Source organism: Haliotis rufescens, unplaced genomic scaffold (assembly GCF_023055435.1).
Source record: "Haliotis rufescens isolate VD_foot unplaced genomic scaffold, xgHalRufe1.0.p SCAF_16, whole genome shotgun sequence".
Classification (NCBI taxonomy): domain Eukaryota; kingdom Metazoa; phylum Mollusca; class Gastropoda; order Lepetellida; family Haliotidae; genus Haliotis; species Haliotis rufescens.
Genome location: NW_025963846.1, coordinates 24,535,621 through 24,557,000, shown reverse-complemented (window position 1 = coordinate 24,557,000; position 21,380 = coordinate 24,535,621). Strand labels below are relative to the sequence as shown.

The window sequence follows — 21,380 nt, the reverse complement described above, 5'->3', positions numbered from 1 at the left end:
AAAAGAGGTTTTTTGTTGACCATTTATTTCTGGTATAAACAAGAAAACATATTTCATTCTCTCCCTTAATGTTTAACAACTGTATACATAGCATACATAACAAAGTATTATAATTCAACTGACATCAAGATTTGTCCTTGGCGGGAACAGTAACGTTTGGCACAATGGGCTTCAAGAAATGCAGTTTCTTTGTTTTCTTCGATTTCACCTCCGCTTCAGGGAAAACCTTTTTGAACTTTTCAATCTGGACCTTGGAGAGAAAGTCTGCAGCGACATTATCAACACGGTAGACGTGGGATCCCTTGAGACGGATGTTGTACGTCTGACACATGTTGACCATCACCTGGAACAACTTGCCGTACTGACCGTGTAGAATCAGAGGTAAACCGGTCAGTCGGCAGTTGACCAGTGTGGCGGCCTGGAGATTGTCTGTCCAGCACAGTACTCGTTGATCGACAAACTTGTGTTTCCATGTGTAACACGCTGTGAGGAGGGCATAGAACTCGTAGAAAGAAGAATCAAAATGTTTTCGGTCTCCCCATGGAAGAGCTGTGTTGAAGTGATCTGTCCACGATTCAGACATCCATCGTACTCTGTTGTCGGTCTTCGTGAGGAGATACGCTCCAAAGCCGATCAGCGAGGCGTCCACGTAGATCTGGTAGTGGGGATCAAAGTCTTTGACTCTTACACGTGTAGGCGGAAGAGGGGGGTACTTCGGGTGGATGTTTTCGTGTAGGTTATTTTTGGCGGTCATCAGATGGAGAAGCTGAAATAAAATCATGAAATGGTAGACCTGTCCAATCCTTTATTGTGATGCAGATCTCCAGATAAGCTTTTGATGTTTTGGGTATTTTACCCATGCATTTTAAAATCATTGGGTATCAGTAATTCTATCTGGGTATTCAAATTTCTGTTACCCAATAGTTTTTACACATGTGGGTATTTAAGTTAAATATTTTAAAACACTTCATCTAGGCGTGTGGGTTCGAGAGCTTTATAGGACTCAAAAATACCACAATACTTCCACAAGAAAGTGTGATGGCAAATGATCATGATGTGACTGTCATCGTGGAGTTTGGCAGGGTTGACGGCTGCCCGTTTATAATTTCAAAATAAGTTGCAGATTTGCTAATCAAATACGCAGGGTTACTTCACAATATTTTGATGACACGCACAAGTTTTTTTTTGTAACGTATCTGTAATGTTCATTGCGTATTTGATACACTTGGATTTTATTTTACTGCGTATTTCTGCATTTCTGATGCATATTTTACGCAGATACGCAACTTATCTGGAGCTCTTGTGATGTGTGCACTAAGGCTGGGACGGGTAACTCTTGCATTCGATACGAGTACATAGGCAGATGCAGAAGGGAGGGGGAGGGGGGTTGGTCCAGGACGCCCCCCTTTTGAAAACCGACCCGTGAAGATTCCGGGGTAGAATAGGTCTCTAGCACCCCATACTTGCCGTAAAAGGCGACTATGCTTGTCGTAAAAGGCGACTAACGGGATCGGGTGGTCAGGCTCGCTGACTTGGTTGATGCATGTCATCGATCCCGATTGCATGGATCGATGCTCATGATATTAATCAATGGATTGTCTGGTCCAGACTCGATTATTTACAGACCGCCGTCATATAGCTGGAGTATTGCTCAGTGCGGCGTTAAACAACAAACCAACCAACCAACCTTTTGAAAACCAAATGTAAATGTATGTTTTTGGCAGTAAAACTGACTGAGAGAGGATTTTGATATTTTGGACCCCTCACTTTTCTTAATGCTGGATCCGCCCTTGTCGTGAGTACTTAGTAATACCTGTGGTAGTCACATGATATAGTGTTTAATGACAAAAATTCACTAGAACTCCATGGTTACACTTCCAGCTACTAATGTTTGCATTTCTTTCTGACTATGCAGCAATTCCTTTTGACTTTCATGTTTGAGTAAAGATAAAGCATCAGTCAACTTCAGTGTATGTATCACCAGATGGTTTTATGCATGTGTCTAAATACTTTTTCAATTCAATTCCCATTTTGTACTGAACTCGGGTAATAGGGGGTTGGGTACCCAAGAAGTGAATCTGGACTCGCCCTAGCCCATGTATATATACTTTACAACTCTATACCGGAGTGATTCATAAGGAAATCGTTTTTCTTGCTAAACATAAAAATACCTTGTGGTAAGCTTGACCTCATGCTATTGATCAATACAGTTGCCAGTTGCAAAATCGGCAGCTCCGGAAGCACTCGTTAAAACGTTCGCTCATCACGACAAAGACCCGGGTTCGATTCCCCACATGGGTACAATGTGTGAAGCCCATTTCTGGTGTCCCCCGCCGTGATCTTGCTGGAATATTGCTAAAAGCGGCGTAAAACCATACTCACTCACTCACCATGTTGCTATTAAGTGCTAAGCAGCAGTCACCTTGAGTTTGGTGCAAGCCATCAGACACGCAATGTAGACAGAGGATTGCTTTGTAAGCCCAGTTGCAGCAACTGTAAACTTTTGTGGCCAAGGAACGGTCATCCTGGACGTCCACGCAGCATCTCCCTGCTTGCTGCCCACCCTTCTGGTCTCCAGGTGGTAAACATCCCTCGTCACGTCGGCTGCCCGAAAGACGTTCTTCTTGGCCAGCTGTTCCAGCAGCTGTAGAACGTGGGCCTGGGAGGCGGCGTGGACGATGCTGTCATCATCAACATACAGCAGACCAACACTCTGTGAAGTACAGAATGTCAACCCTACAAGATAGTGTCTAAATTCAGACCGGGACTGTACATGTTCATCTTCTAAATATCAGGACTTTTGTTTTGGTGAAGCCCTGTTAATCAGGACTATTCTTCCTGTGAGATCCTGTAAATCAGGATATTGGTCGGGGACTGACCATTTGATATTCTTGTGGAAGCCTGGGATTTTATCAACAAAAATATATTGTCCCAGAAAATTCTTGAAAAAAGTAATTATGCTTCAGACTGTCAAAAAAAAATAGCTATAACTGAAAAATGAACTAATATGTTTGAGAAAAGAAGAAGTTTCAGTGATCTGAGCGTTTGATAATGTATCTAAACAGTTTTTGCCAGGGCTGCGGTAAAACAATTCACAATCAGACCTACAGTGGGTACCCGGGTAGGGTCAGGTAATAGGGGGTAGGGTACCCAGGTAGTAAATTTGGACTCGTCCCAGCCCTACTTCGTGTATATGCAGGCCCAGTTGTAACTGGACAGAGACTAACAGAACTTAACTGACTTATCCATACATCATACAATTACCACTATCACTTTCCTGTTAAGCGGGTCCCTCACTCTAACAACAAGCATGGGGTCTAGGCCACCTAGTCTGTCCTTGACTAACCTTGTACAGCTCGCATGCAATGAGATATGCATTCTCTTCTGCTTGGGTCACACAGCTGTGGACTCCAGTGAAGGTCAAAGCGTAAGGCCAGTTCACCTTGACCTTCGCCTTCCAGTATTGCCCATTGAGTTTCGGAATAAACTTGGTTCTCTGTTCCAGGATATCATTCGAGTTCTCCAACGGCCTCAGTAAGTCTGTGACAAGTTCTTTAGGATTTGGATACTTTGACTTTAGGTCGATCACTGTAAGAGAAACGTTGCATGAGTTACAGAATTTCAGATAAGCTGCGTATTTGCGTAAAATGCCCCCACAAAATATCCGAAACCCAATTACTTTAATTAACTTGCGCACAGAAATACATGCATTAAAGGTAAAACTCAACTGTATAAAAACAGCACACGTAAATACCCAATGAAGTTTTTTCAGCATGCGTAAAACGGAGCGTATTTCCGAAACACAATTACAAGCTAATTTACTTTCCGATTCAAGCCTATATTTAGAACCGTTACATACATTCAAAACATTTCTTTTTTATTCCATCTAAAATTTTTTACTCATTTTGGGAAAAAACCCAGATGAATAGATAAGTGAAAAAATATTGGTTACCAAATGAAAAATGTCATAACCCAATTACAATAGAAGCCTTCGAGTCAATTGCTCAAAAAGTAATCTTGAGCTTGGAGTTACCATACTTGATATATTACCGTTAAATACCCAAGCACTTCCCAGAATAAGGTTATTGGAGATGGCATGTTCCACTTAGTTTAAGCTTCTGAATACTTGATCATGACAGAAATTATTGAAAACTCTGTGTGTGTGTGTGTGCGTGCGTGCGCGTGTGTTAGCACAATGATTACTGAGAGAATATGCATTAATGAACATGATGAATGTGACCATGACCTTGGTTGTTTTTAATTACACAAAATCTTTCTTTTTTTTCTCCCTTTTTGTTTCTGTTGCATATTGCAATATCAATATACAAGTATCATGGTTCTATAACTAATAACAATAGACATTGTGATATGTATACAAGGCACACACATATAAACAGTTATCAAACAAACAATGAATGACAATTTGACCAAAATTTGTTTAAAAAGTCTGTGTTAGCATATACAGTGTATTTGGTTTTGATTAATGTAGGCAGTTTTGTTAAACAGTCAGGGTGGCCTCTTTGGGATTTGGATTTTAGAGTGTTCCTGAAGCATTTGCGATTCTAATGATGTATGTTTTATAACAAAATTCAGCATATGAAGTTTGCAGTTACCAGATGAAATGACCCTACTTTTTTGCATGATTTAAAAAAAAAGAATTCCCTTTCTAAGTCAAGATTACTGTTAATTATTTTTCAAAAGTACATCAATACAAACATAATGAATGTACGTTACTATTTGTGTCTTTCTTCACGTAAGTTAATACTTTTTTTATAACTTTTTAAAGGGTAAAAAGTGCAAAAAACAGCAAAATTGAAATTCTACACAGAGTTATGGGAATTAAATTTCCGCGCAGACAAGAGGCCACTCTGACTGTTAAAACAATATATCTATAAATCATATACTTTTATACAATGATTAGTGCATTTATGGGTCTGTAGTTCTGTGCTGGATAACCTATTAAGACAACATGTTTAGTAATTATATTTTTGACCTGTGTTTTATTTACTGTCAAGTTTTCTAAATCAATCTAGAGAGAGCTTAATTTTCTATATGACCAAAACATGTTCAAACAAAATCTTGGAAATCATTTATCTACTTTGTGTCCACTTTGTAAACCAGACAGAGATAGGAAATTCAATATTCTACATCTCTGCATAGATTACATAGTTAGTGGTAGACCCAGTGTTAAAATAAATGTACGTCAGAAAATTAACTCCATAGCCAGGGGGTAATCTATGTGATGTTATGATGATATTATACTAAATAGCTGCGATATGAGAGAATATAATTGTCGATGATTGAAACCAGAGAAAAATAACATTTAACATACAATTTATTCCCATTTTATACATATTTATTTACTTACACACTACGTATACATAATATATTTACATATTATGTATACACAATAAATATTTATGTATTATTACGTATATTACATAAACATTATGTATACATGATACATATTTACATATGTATACATATTTTAGTTATTTACACCTTATGTATACATACCGTATTCAACGTAATAAGCGCCCAGGGCGCTCTCAAAATTAGAAATAGGGGGCGCTTATTAGAATATTATTTTGAGTTGAAAGATCGTAAATTTCGTGGTTTATGCTAACAGCCTGAAATGTTTACATGCGACGGATATATTTTTCAAGAATTTAATTGCCCATAATTAAGGGTGATATAACACACGAGTGCGTATTATACACGAATAAAAAAGTCTTGTGTACATTGATCAATCGGAAGGGGTGCTGATTGGGATTGTTCACTAGCCAATATATTAGCAAATATCGCCGTGGGCGCTTATTAGAGCGGGGCGCTTATTACGTCGAATACGGTAATTACATACTATGTACACACAATAAATATTTACATATTACATATATAGTTATTTACACATTACGTATACAAAATACATATTTACATATACATAAAACATAAACATATTTACAGTCCTTTGGGTTAGTTGTGTTAGGGATATGGTAGGTTACCCCTAATCTGTCCTTAGTCCTTGGATTCCTTGAAGGAAAACTGTGGCGAACATATTCTATTGCTGCTGCTAAAACTTACAAAATGATTTGTAATCAGATTCCGAATCATCTCTTGCAGACTTTCTAACAGGTCTATGTATGTATGTATGTATGTATGTATGTATGTATGTTGCATGAGTGACCGAGTGCGAGTTTTTCGACAGTCAGCACATTTTAATCTAGATGGTCAGATAGAATAACACCCTGTGATCGACCAAGATTGATTTTTTTTATGATTTCCATACTTGTGTATGAATATACTAGTAATTGTGATCATTAGGCCTAACCTAAGTTATATTTGCCAAACGCATACCAAAATATTATATATATAATTTTTAGGCGAGTCGAGTCACATGTTTTTAGGCGAGTCGGATTTTAGGCGAGTCGGGTGCAACTCACAGTGAATCGCTAAAAAACACAGTGTATGCATCGGCATGCCAGTAAAATGTGAAAAACACACATCCCTGGGGACCTTTTCAGGTTACCGATTACAGGTGTTGGAGAAAATATGCCCCGAATTGTCGTGTGTACGTGTGGTACTTTGTAAACACTACCTCACCTTCGCTTTCACCTGGGACGTCGAATATTCGATGGGCTGCAACGGTTTTGCTGATGTGTCTTATTATTCTGATTCTTTGACAATGTGATAAACATATTTGTTTACATAGACCAACACTTAAACTTGAGTAAGGAACAGTCAGAAATCTGGTCCCCAACATTCTACGTCCATGACAGGACAACGATTACATGCAGAGGAAGCTAAATATAGTTATAACCGCCATTGTTGTTTACGTCACGTGATATGAGGTGTTTCGCATCGGCTCGTGCTGCGACTTGTTCGCGGGAGATTGTCAAGCTCATTGTCAGCGCGTGCTACATTTATTATGCTGGCAGGGAATGACGATAATGCCGCGAGGAGCCTACATATCCATGCGCGATGCTCCTGATGTCAACATATTTGTAGCTGCAATAGTTTTAGGAGCTGATTCACAAATAAGTATTGACAGTGCTACGACCCCAGCATGTCTGACAATATGAAAACATCCAATTTTTTATCCTACTTCTCTGTCGATCATGTCAACGTGCGAGACGGTTGACCGCTACTAAAAGGGGATTCCCCAGTTATAAATAGACATTAGCTATACGCTGGTATGATGGTTGGTCGGGAAATAGGCATTGCACAACCGTTACAGGAGATTATCGTTAGCTGCTATAAACTGCCCGGTGTGTGATATTCTCACCATATAGAATCAGAACACGACTAGGTATAGATGTGCTGAACGTGACACTGCCGTAAGCTGTTAATATTCGAGATGAAAACGGAATACACCCAAGTTCCCTATCCCGGAGGCGCGAGACGCTTGCCCGACCTCTTAACTGTCAACACCAACGGCATCGACGATGCCGATGTCGATACAATTTTGGACATGACAGGTCTTTCTTCGTGGAAAACCGCCACCCAGAATGTCAATCTGTCACTGAACAAAAAGGGTCGCTGGAAAATAATCGAGTCTCTAAAACAGGAAATGAAGAGTGATGTTTACAACGAGGAAGAGTTTACCTTGTATGTTGTAGAGAGGGTCTGGGTAAACGGGGCTGCCAACTGCGAGTGTATAACAGGGAGCAAAGGCAGTGAAAAAACTTACTATGGCGGTTCGTATTTTTTTAATACCGATGATTTTTTCCGAAGGCCGAAAGACATAGTGAACAGTAAACATAAAAAGAAGGCAGGGGGAGATAAGTCTGTCTCACCCCAAGCCTCGGAGAGTGACATCCCTTCCGCCACGCCCGAGATACGGATAGAGGTAGTTCAACCTCACTGGAAGATTAGGATGTCGTCGGCCCCTGTGTCAACGAGGCGTAGACGCAGACGCGCAAAATACAACGACGTAAAACCGATTGAAGGTAAGACCCCGTTAATACATATATATGGTAACCGTGGGCTCGAATCCCAGTCTCTTCCTGATCACGTTAACGGTTTAGGTCCATACCGTGGGTTTTACCAAATACGGATAATAATCATGTTGACGTATTATTTTCCACAAACATACCAAATCATTTATTTACGGGTTTTGTTTTAATTTTTTTGTTAAAAATACTTTATTTGTATCTCAATTTTGGAAATGTGTCCCACTTCACGAAAGACTTTAACCCCTCTCGACTAAAGCGATAAACGTCTGAGACCTGCATCACTTCGGGCTTTCCTCCCACATCAATCAGACACGCCCTGACATAACTGAAATACTGTTTAACGCGGCACTAAATTCAACTCACTCACTAATACATAGACAATCGTTCAGTAGGCTCCATTTTGGTAACGGTTAATTGTTACGTCACACGTTTTTAATGAAAAAAGGCTTGATCGAACAGATGGATTATTTGTTTTTGTAATGGATTTGATTAATTTAATACTTTTCATAGAATAATGCTTCATCGCGATAGATTAATTTAATATGTTTATGCGAAGCGTATATACATCTGTACGTGTATATAGAGGGTGCCATTATAAAATGGAGTCTTACTGACAAACCAGTGGTTTTTAAATGAGCAACGATCCACAACATCGGAGAATTTGTATATAAAAAAGCCATGCCACATAATATCGTCAGAGGTCACGCTGGATTTTGCAAACGGATAAACTTATCTGAGCCCGAAGAGGGATAAGAGTTAACAAGCGGATTAACTGTATACAGTTCCCTTTATATTCTACTAATCACTCACACAAGTCGAGCAATGTAGTCTTTGGTATAGCAAAAGAGTGATAATTAATATTATTAGACGTCAGTCGCATTATTAGTCAGTTCACCGAAGAATGCGTGTGCTCAACTAATTTTAGGTTTGTTTCCAACTCGGATTTATGTTTCGGATCAAGAATATTGAAAAACGTCAACAAAACAAATGTTTATTTTCAAATTCATATACACTGTATATGTGACAAAATATTACTGTTTAGTGTTTAATTACCTCCACTTTAGTTTTATTTTCAACATTTATTTCATGATGCATTCAAATAAATATATAATTTAATATAATAATATACATATACATACATATAATATGTATACACTGAATTCGACCTTGCACAATGGCCGCGTTTGACCCCTCGATCTGTTTGGTCGCCTCTTACTAGCGGTATAGGTTGCTGGGGACCAATTCTAACTGACCAACTAAATATATATAACACCTGAGTGTGTTTACACTTTCCAGCGAATAAAGGTTGGTCGGACTGGTCGACTGAAAGAAAACCAAAGACCACATCTAAGCCAAAGAGTGAAAACAAGAAACGTTTACCAGTTCTGTCGTGGGATTCAGATCATGATGTTGAACTCCCGCATGCCGAGTCACAGGATGAAGATGAGAATAATGAACATCCAAAGTTCAGTAAGGATGTTGAGTTTGAAGAACTTTTCGTGAAGAGTCTACCTTGCACCCGAAGGAAAAGAACTCTTAATCCCAGAAACGTGCTATCTCGGACAAATAAGGGTAAGATCATATACACTGACAAGGATGAATTTGCAATGAAAGGTGCAGATGTCACAGAAGCAAACACTGATGAAGATTCAGATTCTGGTCTTGGAACTACTGAAGTAATTGGAGATCTTGGAACTACTGAAGTAATTGGAGAAACGAACAATGTTGTGCCAGAAGAGGATGATGTTACTGTGGTGTTCAAACCGGATGATGTTGCACCTGAAGCGTTGACTGCAATCTTTGGTGAACGGTACGTCGAGTGCGCATGTCACCCACGTCGCTTCCTGTTGGTTGCTATCCGCGAAGTTCCCCACTTGCTTTTGACCCCACATATAAATTCGAAAAAGAATCGCTCCAGGAATGAATGGGATAGACAACAACGCAGGAAGTTCGTCACTTCATTTTCACAGACAGCCCGCAACGTAACGACAACTGGCTTCTTGTTGTTTGAAGAAAAGGATGACGGTAAATTTAGGTAAGCGGCACCGTGAGTTTGTTTTTGTTTTATACATTCTTTTTATACATCAGTACAAAAAGTCATGGCAACTAGATAGACGTGTTTAACTCCTTTTTGCCAAGTGTTTCTCATGTGCAAGGAGGATACATAGAGTTAAGTCCCTGTATAGCCCACTGAAAATGTCAAATTGTAAAGGCGCGGAAAAGTTTTCAAATATTTGTGGGAAAAGCCGATGTTTCCCAACGCCAAGAGGACATCGAGGATTGCAATCATGAGCCGTGACCCAAAGTAGATTTCTTGTTTGTGTTTTTGTTTTTACCTATCTCCTAAGAAATGTTAGTGTTCAAATAATAGAAAAACGCAACCCGAAAACCTAAAAAAATCAGCCTAATTTACCCATTTGAATGTAGCCTTGCTTCATCAATATACTGCACGGGTTTGAATGTGTACTCCACTCTCCCATCAGTAAACGTAGTGTATACAAGATGGTGAAGTATTGACGATGGCCTTACCTAAGAGATCAAGATGGTTGCTTGCAGTTGTTGAAGGGAACAAAGTCTAATTCTCATTCATATGATTGATTGTTTGTTGTTTAACGTCGCACTCAGCAATATTCCAACTATAGGACAGCAGTCTGTAAATAATCGAGTCTGGACCGGACAATCCAGTGATTGACATCATGAGCATCGATCCACACAATTGGGATACGATGACATGCATCAATCTTGTCAGCGAGCCTGACCACCCGATCCTATTAGTCGGCACTTCCGACAAGCATAGTCGTCTTTTACGGCAAGCGTTGCTGAAGACCTATTCTACCCCGAATCTTCCAGCGTCTTATTCATATGAATGAACGCATTTGATATGTTTCATAAATATTTGTAAAGGGTTAACTGATTTTTTAAATTACGCATTCCCAGAGGGCAAACAGGGACGGCAGCCTCATCACAGAAGCTATATAATTATGTGGTCGTATATCGAATCTCTGCTGGACTAAAACTACAGATAACTGTTAACACGGCGATCTGCTATCGTTATTTTAAATGACAAAAAGATAAAAGTTCAGACATGACATTTTCAAAAGACTACACAATTCAAATATTCTTGTCTTGTATGCTGCAGCTTCCGGCTGGAGACTGATGCAGATCTGAACAAGCCCCTGTGGATGGGGGCAGCCCAGGAGACGGAAAAGTGGTCCCCCTCGGCTCTGGTCGACTGCATGTGCGATCTGCTCCAAAAGCACACCAGCACAAGGTAGTCTTGGAACAAGCTTGTTGTGCATTCAATACAAATATACAGTGAAATTAATAATAAACAAATACTTTTGCTGACATAATTATTACCGAATATAAAATATATGCTTCAGTGATGGGATGCACATAGACATACATAAAATTGTATGGGCGTCTATACTTGTAATTAATTAAGTCCGCTTGGCTCCAACTGAGAACGGTGAATTGCAAAATAACTCAAAATCGGGAATAGCCTATTACATGTCAATATGGTACACGGCAATGAATATTCCCATGAATGGAAAAGTTGTAATGTTATGTGTACGAGTTGACAGTTTGAACGGAGGGGGACACAACGGTAGAGGGAACACATGGACTGCAGGTTATTCAACATTCTTCAGAATAATAACTTTTTTGTTTTCCTTTTCTCTCTAACAATTTCTTATAAAGTACCATTATATTTGTTCACAGCACGAGACTCAAACCCTTCAGTGTCGAACGACCAAGCCCCACGTTCCCTACTTTGAGTAATCTCCTGAGCTGGCCAAAGACTGAGAGTTATCTCCCTTCCACGTTCCCTGCCATCCCGTCGAGGGAGGAGCCGGTACGTTGAACATCAGATAGCATGCAATCTCATTAAAATCAGATCTCAGTTCACGCTACCGCTAAGCTTTGTTTAGCGGTAGCGAGAACTGAGGTCTGATTTTAATGAGATTGGATACCATGTGTTTTGCAAACTCGCCAAAGCTGTTTCAGAGTGTGAACAGAATAAAGGATTCTGATTATTAGCTCTCTTTACCTTGCCATGAAGAGTGTAAATGCAGAGACTACTTGACATATTTGTTTTATTTTCTCATGTGACCTGAAAATGTCAATTTTAATTATAGGTCACGAATTATTTCATTACAGTGAAACAACAATTTTACATGCGTAATATACATAGTATTTCATCACAAAAAATATAAGAAAAGATGCATTTCTACTGTATACGGACATGTTGACATTACTTAAATGTTATTAAACTGATGGGGGCATGGGGGCCCAGTCGTCTAAGGCGCCGCGATTCGCTATGCAGAGTTGCGTCCCTTGGGCACGCCAGAAACCTATGATTGTGGGTTCGAATCTCGGTTCGCCCCAATTATGTTTCTAGGTTTGTCAGCACCATACCCGTGCTCGTGGGTTTCACCGAAGTGGTAAACGTCTGAGACCTGCATCACTTCGGGCTTTCCTCCCACATTAAGCTGACACGCCGTGATATAACTGGAATAGTGTTAAAAGCGCGTTAAACCAAACTCACTCACTCACTCACTATTAAACTGATAATTCATACGTTGTTTGTTTCTATATCATTATCAGGTTTCCAAGGTTACCGATGTCCCTGACTGCTGCAATGTTTGCTATGACGTCATAGACATGTCCTCACGAAACGCTAGAGGAATGGCACTCGCCAAGTGCGGACATTGGTTCTGTCATACCTGTTGGAAGGGTCACGTGACGGCCAGCCTGGAGAGCGGCTCTATCCACATGACATGCCCAGTATGTCTCATTTCATGATCTACCGGTAGTCGAGTAGATGCGTCCAAACAATGCAGAAGATCTTAGTTCGATTCCCTACATTTGAACAAATAATTCTATTTTTTTTTTTATCTAAAACAAAAACTGATGGTGTTTTTGAGGTGGCAGCCATCATGATTTCCTAAACCCATATACCGTATTCGACGTAAACCACGAAATTTACGATCTTTCCACTAAAAATGTATTCTAATAAGAACCCCCTAATTCTAATTTTATTACGCCGAATACGGTACTAATTTTGTTTTCGATCTGGAATCCCAAGTTATTTGAAGTTCACTTTGTTCTTACATATTTGCAACAGTTTAAGATATTATGTAGCATCCATGCAGGAGGCTGAAGATGTAAGGATGTAAACGTTCAAGGAAATATAAGAGCGAATTTAATTCTAAATTATATTTTTTTGGGAAAAATGAAACATTATTTCCAGTCTACTTGTGTATCAAAGTCTTATTACATAATTATGTTTGCTCTCAAATAAAATTCTAACTGCTACAGAAATATGTCTACCAGGAAGGACGAATTAAAATCGTGTTATTCCAACTCATTCGTATTCCATTTAAAAAGTGTATATATTTTCAGAAATGTATGTTTCAATGGTATTTCTTTTGTACTTTAGGAATTCGGCTGTAAAGTCCGCCTGGATGTCGGCACGATGACATCCGTTATGAGCATGCGCCAACTGAAGGTGTACATGTCCCGCCTTGACGATGTGGAGGTTGAGACATCCGGGTCCAAGTCATGGTGCCCGAGACCCGGATGCACTCGCATTGTATCAGTTCCAAAAGGTAGGTAACAATAACGATAGCCGTACAATTAATAACCGTGTTAATTACAATACGCTTACTGTCAAAACTATGTTCGTCAAGTACACAGTATATAATGAGAACATCTTATGCCAGTACACAATATTTAGCATTGAAACAATGCACGTCGAGTTCATCTCCGGAATCTCAAGTTCTGATTAAAGAATGAAATTGCATGCCTCGTTAGTGTTAGTGAGTGAGTTTGTTTAAACGTATATCACGGTGTCAGCTTAATGGGGGAGGAAAGCCCAAAGTGATGCATATCTTAGACGTTTACCAGTTGGTGAAACCCACGAGCACAGGTATGGTGCTGACAAACCTAGAAACATAATCGGTCGAACCGGGATTCGAACCCTCGATCATAGGTTTCTGGCGTCCCATCCGTAGCCTCATGACTATTTAACACCCATCACTACATATGTTTCTGTTTTTAAAGAAGGTATTTGTTTGTGGAAAGTCATACCTTTTCATTCTTTTAATCAGAACTTGAGGTTCCCGTCACTGCACTTTATGAACCCAATAAGACAATTACAGTTAAAGTTTAAAGTTATAGTTTAAATACTTGTTAAAACCAATGAGACAACGTAGGTTAATTACATCGACTGTGTATTTAATGTAAGTAATGACTATATTACTTTTGAAATATTGCACACAAAACTGCACAGTATTTATCACTGATGTGAAGTCAGGTGTAGACACTATAACTGTAATCCAACTAATCCACATTTCGTTGGGTTGGGGACAAGTGGTTCATTACGTTGGGATAGTAGTCAGTTCAGCTGTTAACTGGTGTTTGGAGTAGTCCGTCATTTACCCTGACTATATGTCACATATATACCATCTTCCCGAGGCAAGAGGGTTAACTGACTATAAAAGTCCAGTTTCCACCCTTGCCGAACTAGGCTGGTATTATGGAGTTACATTTTGGCCGAACTAACAAGTCTATGCATAGTCCAATCAAAATGCGCATCGAAATCCGGTTCGTAAACTGTCGTGCAGATTTCGGTCGATTGCATAATTTGCAAATCATGTGCACCACCAACTCGTTGTCAACAGATATTTTCAAAACCTTTTCATGTTTTATTCAAAGTGCTCGCGTGATCTGATGCACTTCGCGATGTTAGACCCGTTTTATCACAATATAGATCTTGATTATCGATCAGATCTTCTTGACTGGGCGCCGCCATTTTGTTTGAAACAAATGCAAGTGATGGGATGGGATTGGTCCATAGGAGAGGCTCAAAGGGACATAACTCATAATTACCACTGGTGGCGCTACGATCAAGCCCAGGAATTCCAGCCTAGTTCGGCAAGGGTGGAAACTGGACTTTTTAAGTCAGTAAACTCCCTTGCCTCGGGAAGATGCATATATTCCAGAAGACTATTTACCATTGATAAATTACAATTTCACATCCCAATACTGTACTACTGAACTGATACAGACACATGGTCTATGCTCTGATCACACTAATATGCCACTGCCCTGATTTAGGTCTATATGACGTATTTGTCTCTTACAGGTGGCGCTGAAACCGGATGTGTCCAGTGCAGCTGTGGCGCCACCTTCTGTGTCCAGTGCCACAGTCATCCACACTGGCCGGCCGCCTGCTCCAACCTGGCAAGATACACTACAGACCTGAAACATTTTAGTACGTATTGGTCACTCGCCAAACTTCTACTTTGGTCACTGTTTATAGACAGATTATCATGAATGAAATGAAGTCCCTATGAGGATCGAGTGCTCCAGCGTTAGAAATATTGACACTAGTCCTGTAGTCCTTGCCAAACTGCCCAATAGTTAAGGTATCATAAGGACTAGTAGAAATTTGCCAATTTTTGCCAAGGTTTTGCTGTATTTTATCATTATAAGGACTAGTTTACTAAAACTGTTTGTTTCTACCACTTTGGTCAAACTGTGACCTCTGTGTGTCGTCGTACGCTGAGGATACGGGGACCTGGTCAATGCTCATGTTACCAACCACAAATCAAGTCATCTTACTGTCCACTGTAATAAAGTTTAAATATTTGAGAATGCTGCTTATAGTGAGTGAGTGAGTATGGTTTTACGCCACCCTTAGAAATATTCCAGCAATATCACGACGGGGGACACCAGAAATGGGCTTCACGCATTGTACCCATGTCAGGAATCGAACCTGGGTCTTCGGCGAAGTTCGGCGTGACTCGCCACCTGTTCATACTCACATAAGGCAGCTGTTATGATTATTCATAAGTTCAGACTTCCAATTCATGGGTACACCATTATTTTCTATTTTATTTACCTGTACTTCACATATTTTTACAGATGATTACAAATTGGTTTCGTGGTTACCAAGTGCGGGTCCTCAAGTGAAAGGTAAACGGTGTCCAAAGTGCAAACATTTCATCCAGAAGAACGGAGGCTGTCCCAACATGGTCTGTAGATGTGACTACAGTTTCTGCTGGCAGTGCTTAGAACCGTGGGACAACCACAACAACAGAGTTTGTTACTACAAGAAAGACGATGAGGACTCCAAGGTAGGGCCCTTAATCATGGTAGAGGGAGTGAGGGAGGGAGTTAACACCACTTCATATTTGCTGGCTGGCAAGTTGAGAAAAAATATTTTTTTAATATTGGGTGTTTATGAAAGTTCGTATTTTCAGGGGGTACAATAACATTGCATTCATATATTTAGATGAATTGGGAATATAATTTTATTCTAATTTTGGATTTTTTTATTGACATTTATGCAGACTTGGGGCCGATAATCATCCTCTTCCCCATTCAAGATGTGTGGTCGGTCAACCACAGGGACTAGAGCTGTTTACAATTGTATCTTTTAGGACCCATTTTGTTACGAATCACTGTGATTTAGGTAGAATACCGTGACCATGCACATGAAGGGTGCAAGCTCCTCACAGCGATAGTACGTCCCCGGAGCTCTCTATACTGAGAGTGTAACGAAGGTGTCACGCGCTGGGAAGGAGCTTGATGAAGGGTGATATCAAGGGAGTTAACTCCAATATGCACTAAACACTCGCTCATCTAGTTATCTCCCCTTTCAGATTATTTTAACAGCTTATACTATCTTACAGATGTTGTTTTTTAAGTCTGATCTGTGACAACGCTATCATACACTGCTCTCGTATAAAATGAGCTTTTGTTCTCATTTGCAGCTAATGCAGGAGGCGTATTTTGAGACCATTTCTGAGCGTCCCGAGTCCAGGAGCCCAGCCTACATGTTGGCCCTGAGAAGCAGGCGTAACCAACAGGCAGCCCAGGGATATGGCATGGCACGTCACGTGACTAAGATGAAGCGGAAACTGAAGGTAAGATGTTGTTTGTTTTGTTGTTTAACGCCGCACTCAGCAATTTTTCAGCTACACGGTGGTCTGTAAATAATCAAGTCTGGACCAGACAATACAGAGATTGATATCGTGAGCATCGATTCGCTCCGATGATTATTTATTCGGTCGTAGGTTTAACCAAAGTGGTTTGCTTTGCTCTCACATTAGGGGCGGTCGGTTAGCCTAGTGGTTAAAGCGTTCGCTCATCACGCAGAAGACCCAGGTTCAATTCCCGACATGGGTACAATGTGTGAAGCCCATTTCTGGTGTCCCCCGACGTGATATTAATGAAATACTGCTTAAAGCGGTGTTGCCCTACTCACTCAACGGTTAATACCAACATGTGATGTGCATGTTACCATCTGTATCCAAATGTAGTTGTACCCCATCCTGCCTCAACAAAACAATATGATAAGCAACATTCCATCACCCTGCCTAGTTGCCAAAAACATGAAGGAAAGAGACCTGTGAAGATACAGGGTAGAATAGTTCTTCAGCAAACCATACTTGCCTCAAAGGCGACTATGCTTATCGTAAGAGGCGACTAACGGGATCGGCTGGTCAGGCTCGCTGATTTGGTTGATGCAAGTCATTGTATCCCAATTGCGTGGATCGATGCTCATGATGTCATTGGATTGTCTGGTCCAGTCCGATTTACAGACCGCCGTCATATAACTCGAACATTGCTGAGTGCTCTGATGGTAAACCACCTTTGATCTTCTCAGTATATTTGGTTAGGCACTGATCTTTCAAAGCAATGAGGTTTCTAAAACAAGGTAGACTAATCACATGTGTTTTTTTCAGGTACTGGCCTTCAGACATCGTAGAGCTCAGTCCTCACGCTCGAAATATCTGTCAGAGCGGAAGTCACATGACTTGGAGGAATTGTCCCGGATGTTGGAGGACACAGACATGAGAGGAGGACGTCATTTGCTTGACTGGGCACTCAACCTTATTTTCGAGGTAGACAGGATCATTTTACTGAAGTACAATGGACAATATGTTTAAGAATCATCTTTTCCGAAACTGAATTGCCCGAGAGCTGAAAACTTGTGCTTGTAACATTGGCAAAATTAGAAGTGCAAAAGAAGCATTATTCTAAACAATCAATCAATAATAACAAATGTGGAAAAAAATCTATCGCAAAAAGGGTTGGTTCAGGTGGGAAAACTATTACCTCAGTTTTAACAAATTAAACTTATTCCTGCGTTTTAGGTCCACCATGTGATCGAATATACTGCTGTGCTGGTGGACCAGACGCCTTGTAGTCCGAGGCTGTATCAGATGGTGAAGTCGCTGGGGTTCTTGGTGTCAAGAATGGAACAGGTAAGTGTTTGTTTGTTTTTTAACGCCGCACTCCGCAATATTTCAGCTATATGACGGCGGTCTATAAATAATTGAGTCTAGACAATCCACTGATTGACATCATGGGCATCGATCCACGCAATTGGGATACGATGACATGCATCAACCAAGTCAGCGAGGCTGATCCCGTTAGTCGCCTCTTACGACAAGCATAGTCGCCTTTTACGTCAAGCGTGGGTTGCTGAAGACCTATTCTACCCCGGATCTTCAAGTTGTAAATATGGGTGCGTGGTGTTAACATGACATTGTTTGTGTGTGAGTGTTGAGTGATGATGAATTGATGACTCAAGCGTTAGTTATCTTGGTTGTTTATTGTTTAACACGGGCGTTTAGCAGTATTGGGTTTGGTGGGAGACCAACATCAAGGGATCCCACGATTTTGAATTGTCACTAAAGGACTGAAATGAGTTTTTGGTTTATTTTTCTGAATCCCGAGACAGGTGAAAAGGTGGTTTTCTTTAAAAAAATATTGGTCATTGGATTACGAAATGTGACATTTACCGTCAATCTCATTAAAATCAGATTTTAGTTCTCGCTACCGCTAAACAAAGATCTGAGGACATCTCATTACGGGTCACATCAGACCGACCTTGCACGAACTTTGACCGACCAATGGAATGACCAATCAGAAGGCAGCTTTCTCGTGCTTTACGGCATTATTTTCAAATTGGCGACAACGCTTCGAAACATATTTTGACAAATTCTCGATTACAAATTTGAAACCTGAACAAAAGAACATTCTGGAATCGCTAACAGATGGTCTAGATTGTATGGATTCAGTCGTTAAACCCGTAACTATTGTTCGGAGTTTCCCGTGTTAAAGTAAGGCAGTATAAGCTTAGCACGAGGTAGTAGTTACGTTATATTAGTATGATTTATAAATACACATGTTGCGGAACCTTGAGATGACGTTGTATTTTGTGCAACTCTAGGTGTTCCAGGATGGTGTGGATCAGAAGGTTATAGAGGTACCCGCCAAACTGACCCGTCTCGGTAGCAAGGTGATGGAACATCTCATGGAGCTCCGTGCTCAGAAGTTACACCAGCCTCTGAAGGTCATCGAGGAGGAAGTGACGTCATGAAATACTGGGATACTTGAACGTTTACTTAAGACTCAAGTGTGTTGCAGCAGACGTATTTCCAGACGAGATTTGATTGATGACGTTGCACGCGTCGACTTGGTTATCAAGTATTGTGTTCAGAGGAACAATCCTAATACCGTATTGGTGCTGACAGTGTTATATCAAAATAAAATACCACCATTGTATTAACGGTGCTTAAAGTAAGTGTGGATACTGTTTCAAGAAGAGTGGTTTGAGAGAATGTGACCCTTTCTGCCTCCTAAGTCCCTGACGAAACGTCTCGAATGCAGATTTGTCCCACACTTTCAAGGAGTCAACCGATCTAAGTTTGTTTTGGGGTATCAGAAGTCATACCTACCAGCCATCAGTATTTTCTACCAGCAATGGAATACCAGGTCGTTTGTTGTCATTCGTGATGGTTACTGAAAGGGGCGACAAATGACATACCAAAAGAACAAATACTTGTATACACGCGTCGTGAACAAAGGCCTAAAGTGTAAGGCAACGGTGCTAAAGCGAAGACTCTGTGTGTGTGTGTGTGTGTGTGTGTGTGTGTCTTCCATGTGAGGATGTATGGCAAGGACAATTTTTGTTATTGTTGATTATATTACTAACGCTTTATGTTGGCTGTGCAAAACTTACCAAATACTCAATGGCACATGTTATTGTTTGTGCTTCTCTTGTGTATTTTATGTCAATGTTGAAATACACTGATGTTGATATGTATATCGAGTTGGGTTTTTTGTAAACAAAACACCAAGGACGCAACAAGGGAGGGTTTGGGTGTGCACAACTTGAATCTTCTACTTCAAAGGACAAACTCACTGCTTCAGTAAATACGAGCAGACGCAAAACTAAATACTATATAGATGGTTATTGTCAAACGCTCATTCTGCAGATCCCGATGAGGATTCCAATGTAGTTCTGTGTCCGTCTTAGAAATGGGCTGGGGAGTCGGGCATGAAATGTCTGCTTTTGGAATAGACCCCAGTACCCCCATTCGTGTTGACAGATCTGGGAAACATTATGGATCGGACACCTCGAATGGGTTTACCACACTGTATGTATGTTAGGAATCGAACCCGAAAAGGACCGCCTCCGTGGTCTAGTGGGAGAGCGGAAGGTCCGGGTTTCGATCCCCGGCCGCGTCATACCAAGAGACGTTAAAATATGTTACTTGTTGTTACCCTGTCTGGCGCTCGGCATTAAGGGGCTAAAACAAGGACTGGTCGGCTTGGAGTCAGTATACTGTGTCTGAGTATGTATTCATGTTAAACTGCGACATGGTATCTCAGTGAGCTAGCACTATAAATCGGCATCAGTCCGGACTAGTACAAGCAGCCACACACACACAGACACACACGTGCATGCACGTCGCTATATAAGTGTAATAATCTTGGACGCGACGTTAAACCCAATTTCACCTTCTTCCAGATGAGCGAGGACTTTAACCAGCGCCCCAGAAACATACGAGAGATTGTTTTGAAAATAATTGCATGCGTCAGTGTAGACTGCCACGAGGTCAGTTTGGCAAACTTGGGTGAGATGAGACACACAAGATCATGGCAAGAGGTTGTCAAATCAGTTCGTGGATTATCTACCCTTGGTAGGCAAATTTGGAAAAATCGTTATTTTGTTCAAAATTGGATTCTCCAGAGGTATGTCATGCCTAAAGCACAATGCCATGGGTCATAAACGTTTTAAGGACGTTGAGTGACAAAAAACACAGATATAAGTGGAATCCTATTTTCACCAGAAATATACGTTATGGGCATATTATTTTCCAATATTTTCATATATAGAGAAATATGTGTGCAAAGCTGATATGTTACGGTTTTTATAGAAATATTACATATTGATATTGAGACAATCTTTGAGGATTTAATTGTAGAATGATGCAACCATTTTTTTCTGAACCTCCCCAATCCTCAAGCTGTCCAACGGGGCGGTCGGGTAGCCTAGTGGTTAAAGCGTTCCCTCGTCACGCCGAAGACCCGGGTTCGATTCCCGACATGGGTACAGTGTGTGAA

At 40.5% G+C, this 21,380-nt stretch overlaps 2 protein-coding genes across 2 annotated transcripts; one reads left to right on the top strand and one right to left on the bottom strand.

The window, feature by feature from the left end:
* Nucleotides 1-56: 56 nt before the first annotated feature.
* Nucleotides 57-6,972, bottom strand: LOC124133808. The gene is made up of 4 exons (XM_046498351.2): nucleotides 6,601-6,972; nucleotides 3,347-3,588; nucleotides 2,423-2,713; nucleotides 57-766 (listed from the first exon to the last, which is right to left on the bottom strand). The coding sequence occupies exons 1-4, from the start codon at nucleotides 6,758-6,760 to the stop codon at nucleotides 125-127; spliced, it is 1,335 nt and encodes a 444-aa protein (XP_046354307.2). The 5' UTR covers nucleotides 6,761-6,972; the 3' UTR covers nucleotides 57-124.
* A 190-nt stretch (nucleotides 6,973-7,162) lies between these two features.
* On the top strand, nucleotides 7,163-19,987 carry LOC124133798. The gene is made up of 12 exons (XM_046498339.2): nucleotides 7,163-7,946; nucleotides 9,249-9,987; nucleotides 11,092-11,223; nucleotides 11,673-11,805; nucleotides 12,558-12,737; nucleotides 13,393-13,561; nucleotides 15,100-15,228; nucleotides 15,882-16,093; nucleotides 16,733-16,885; nucleotides 17,708-17,866; nucleotides 18,119-18,229; nucleotides 19,201-19,987. Exons 1-12 carry the CDS (start codon nucleotides 7,355-7,357, stop codon nucleotides 19,348-19,350), a joined length of 2,859 nt encoding a protein of 952 aa, XP_046354295.2. The 5' UTR covers nucleotides 7,163-7,354; the 3' UTR covers nucleotides 19,351-19,987.
* The last annotated feature ends 1,393 nt before the right edge of the window (nucleotides 19,988-21,380 follow it).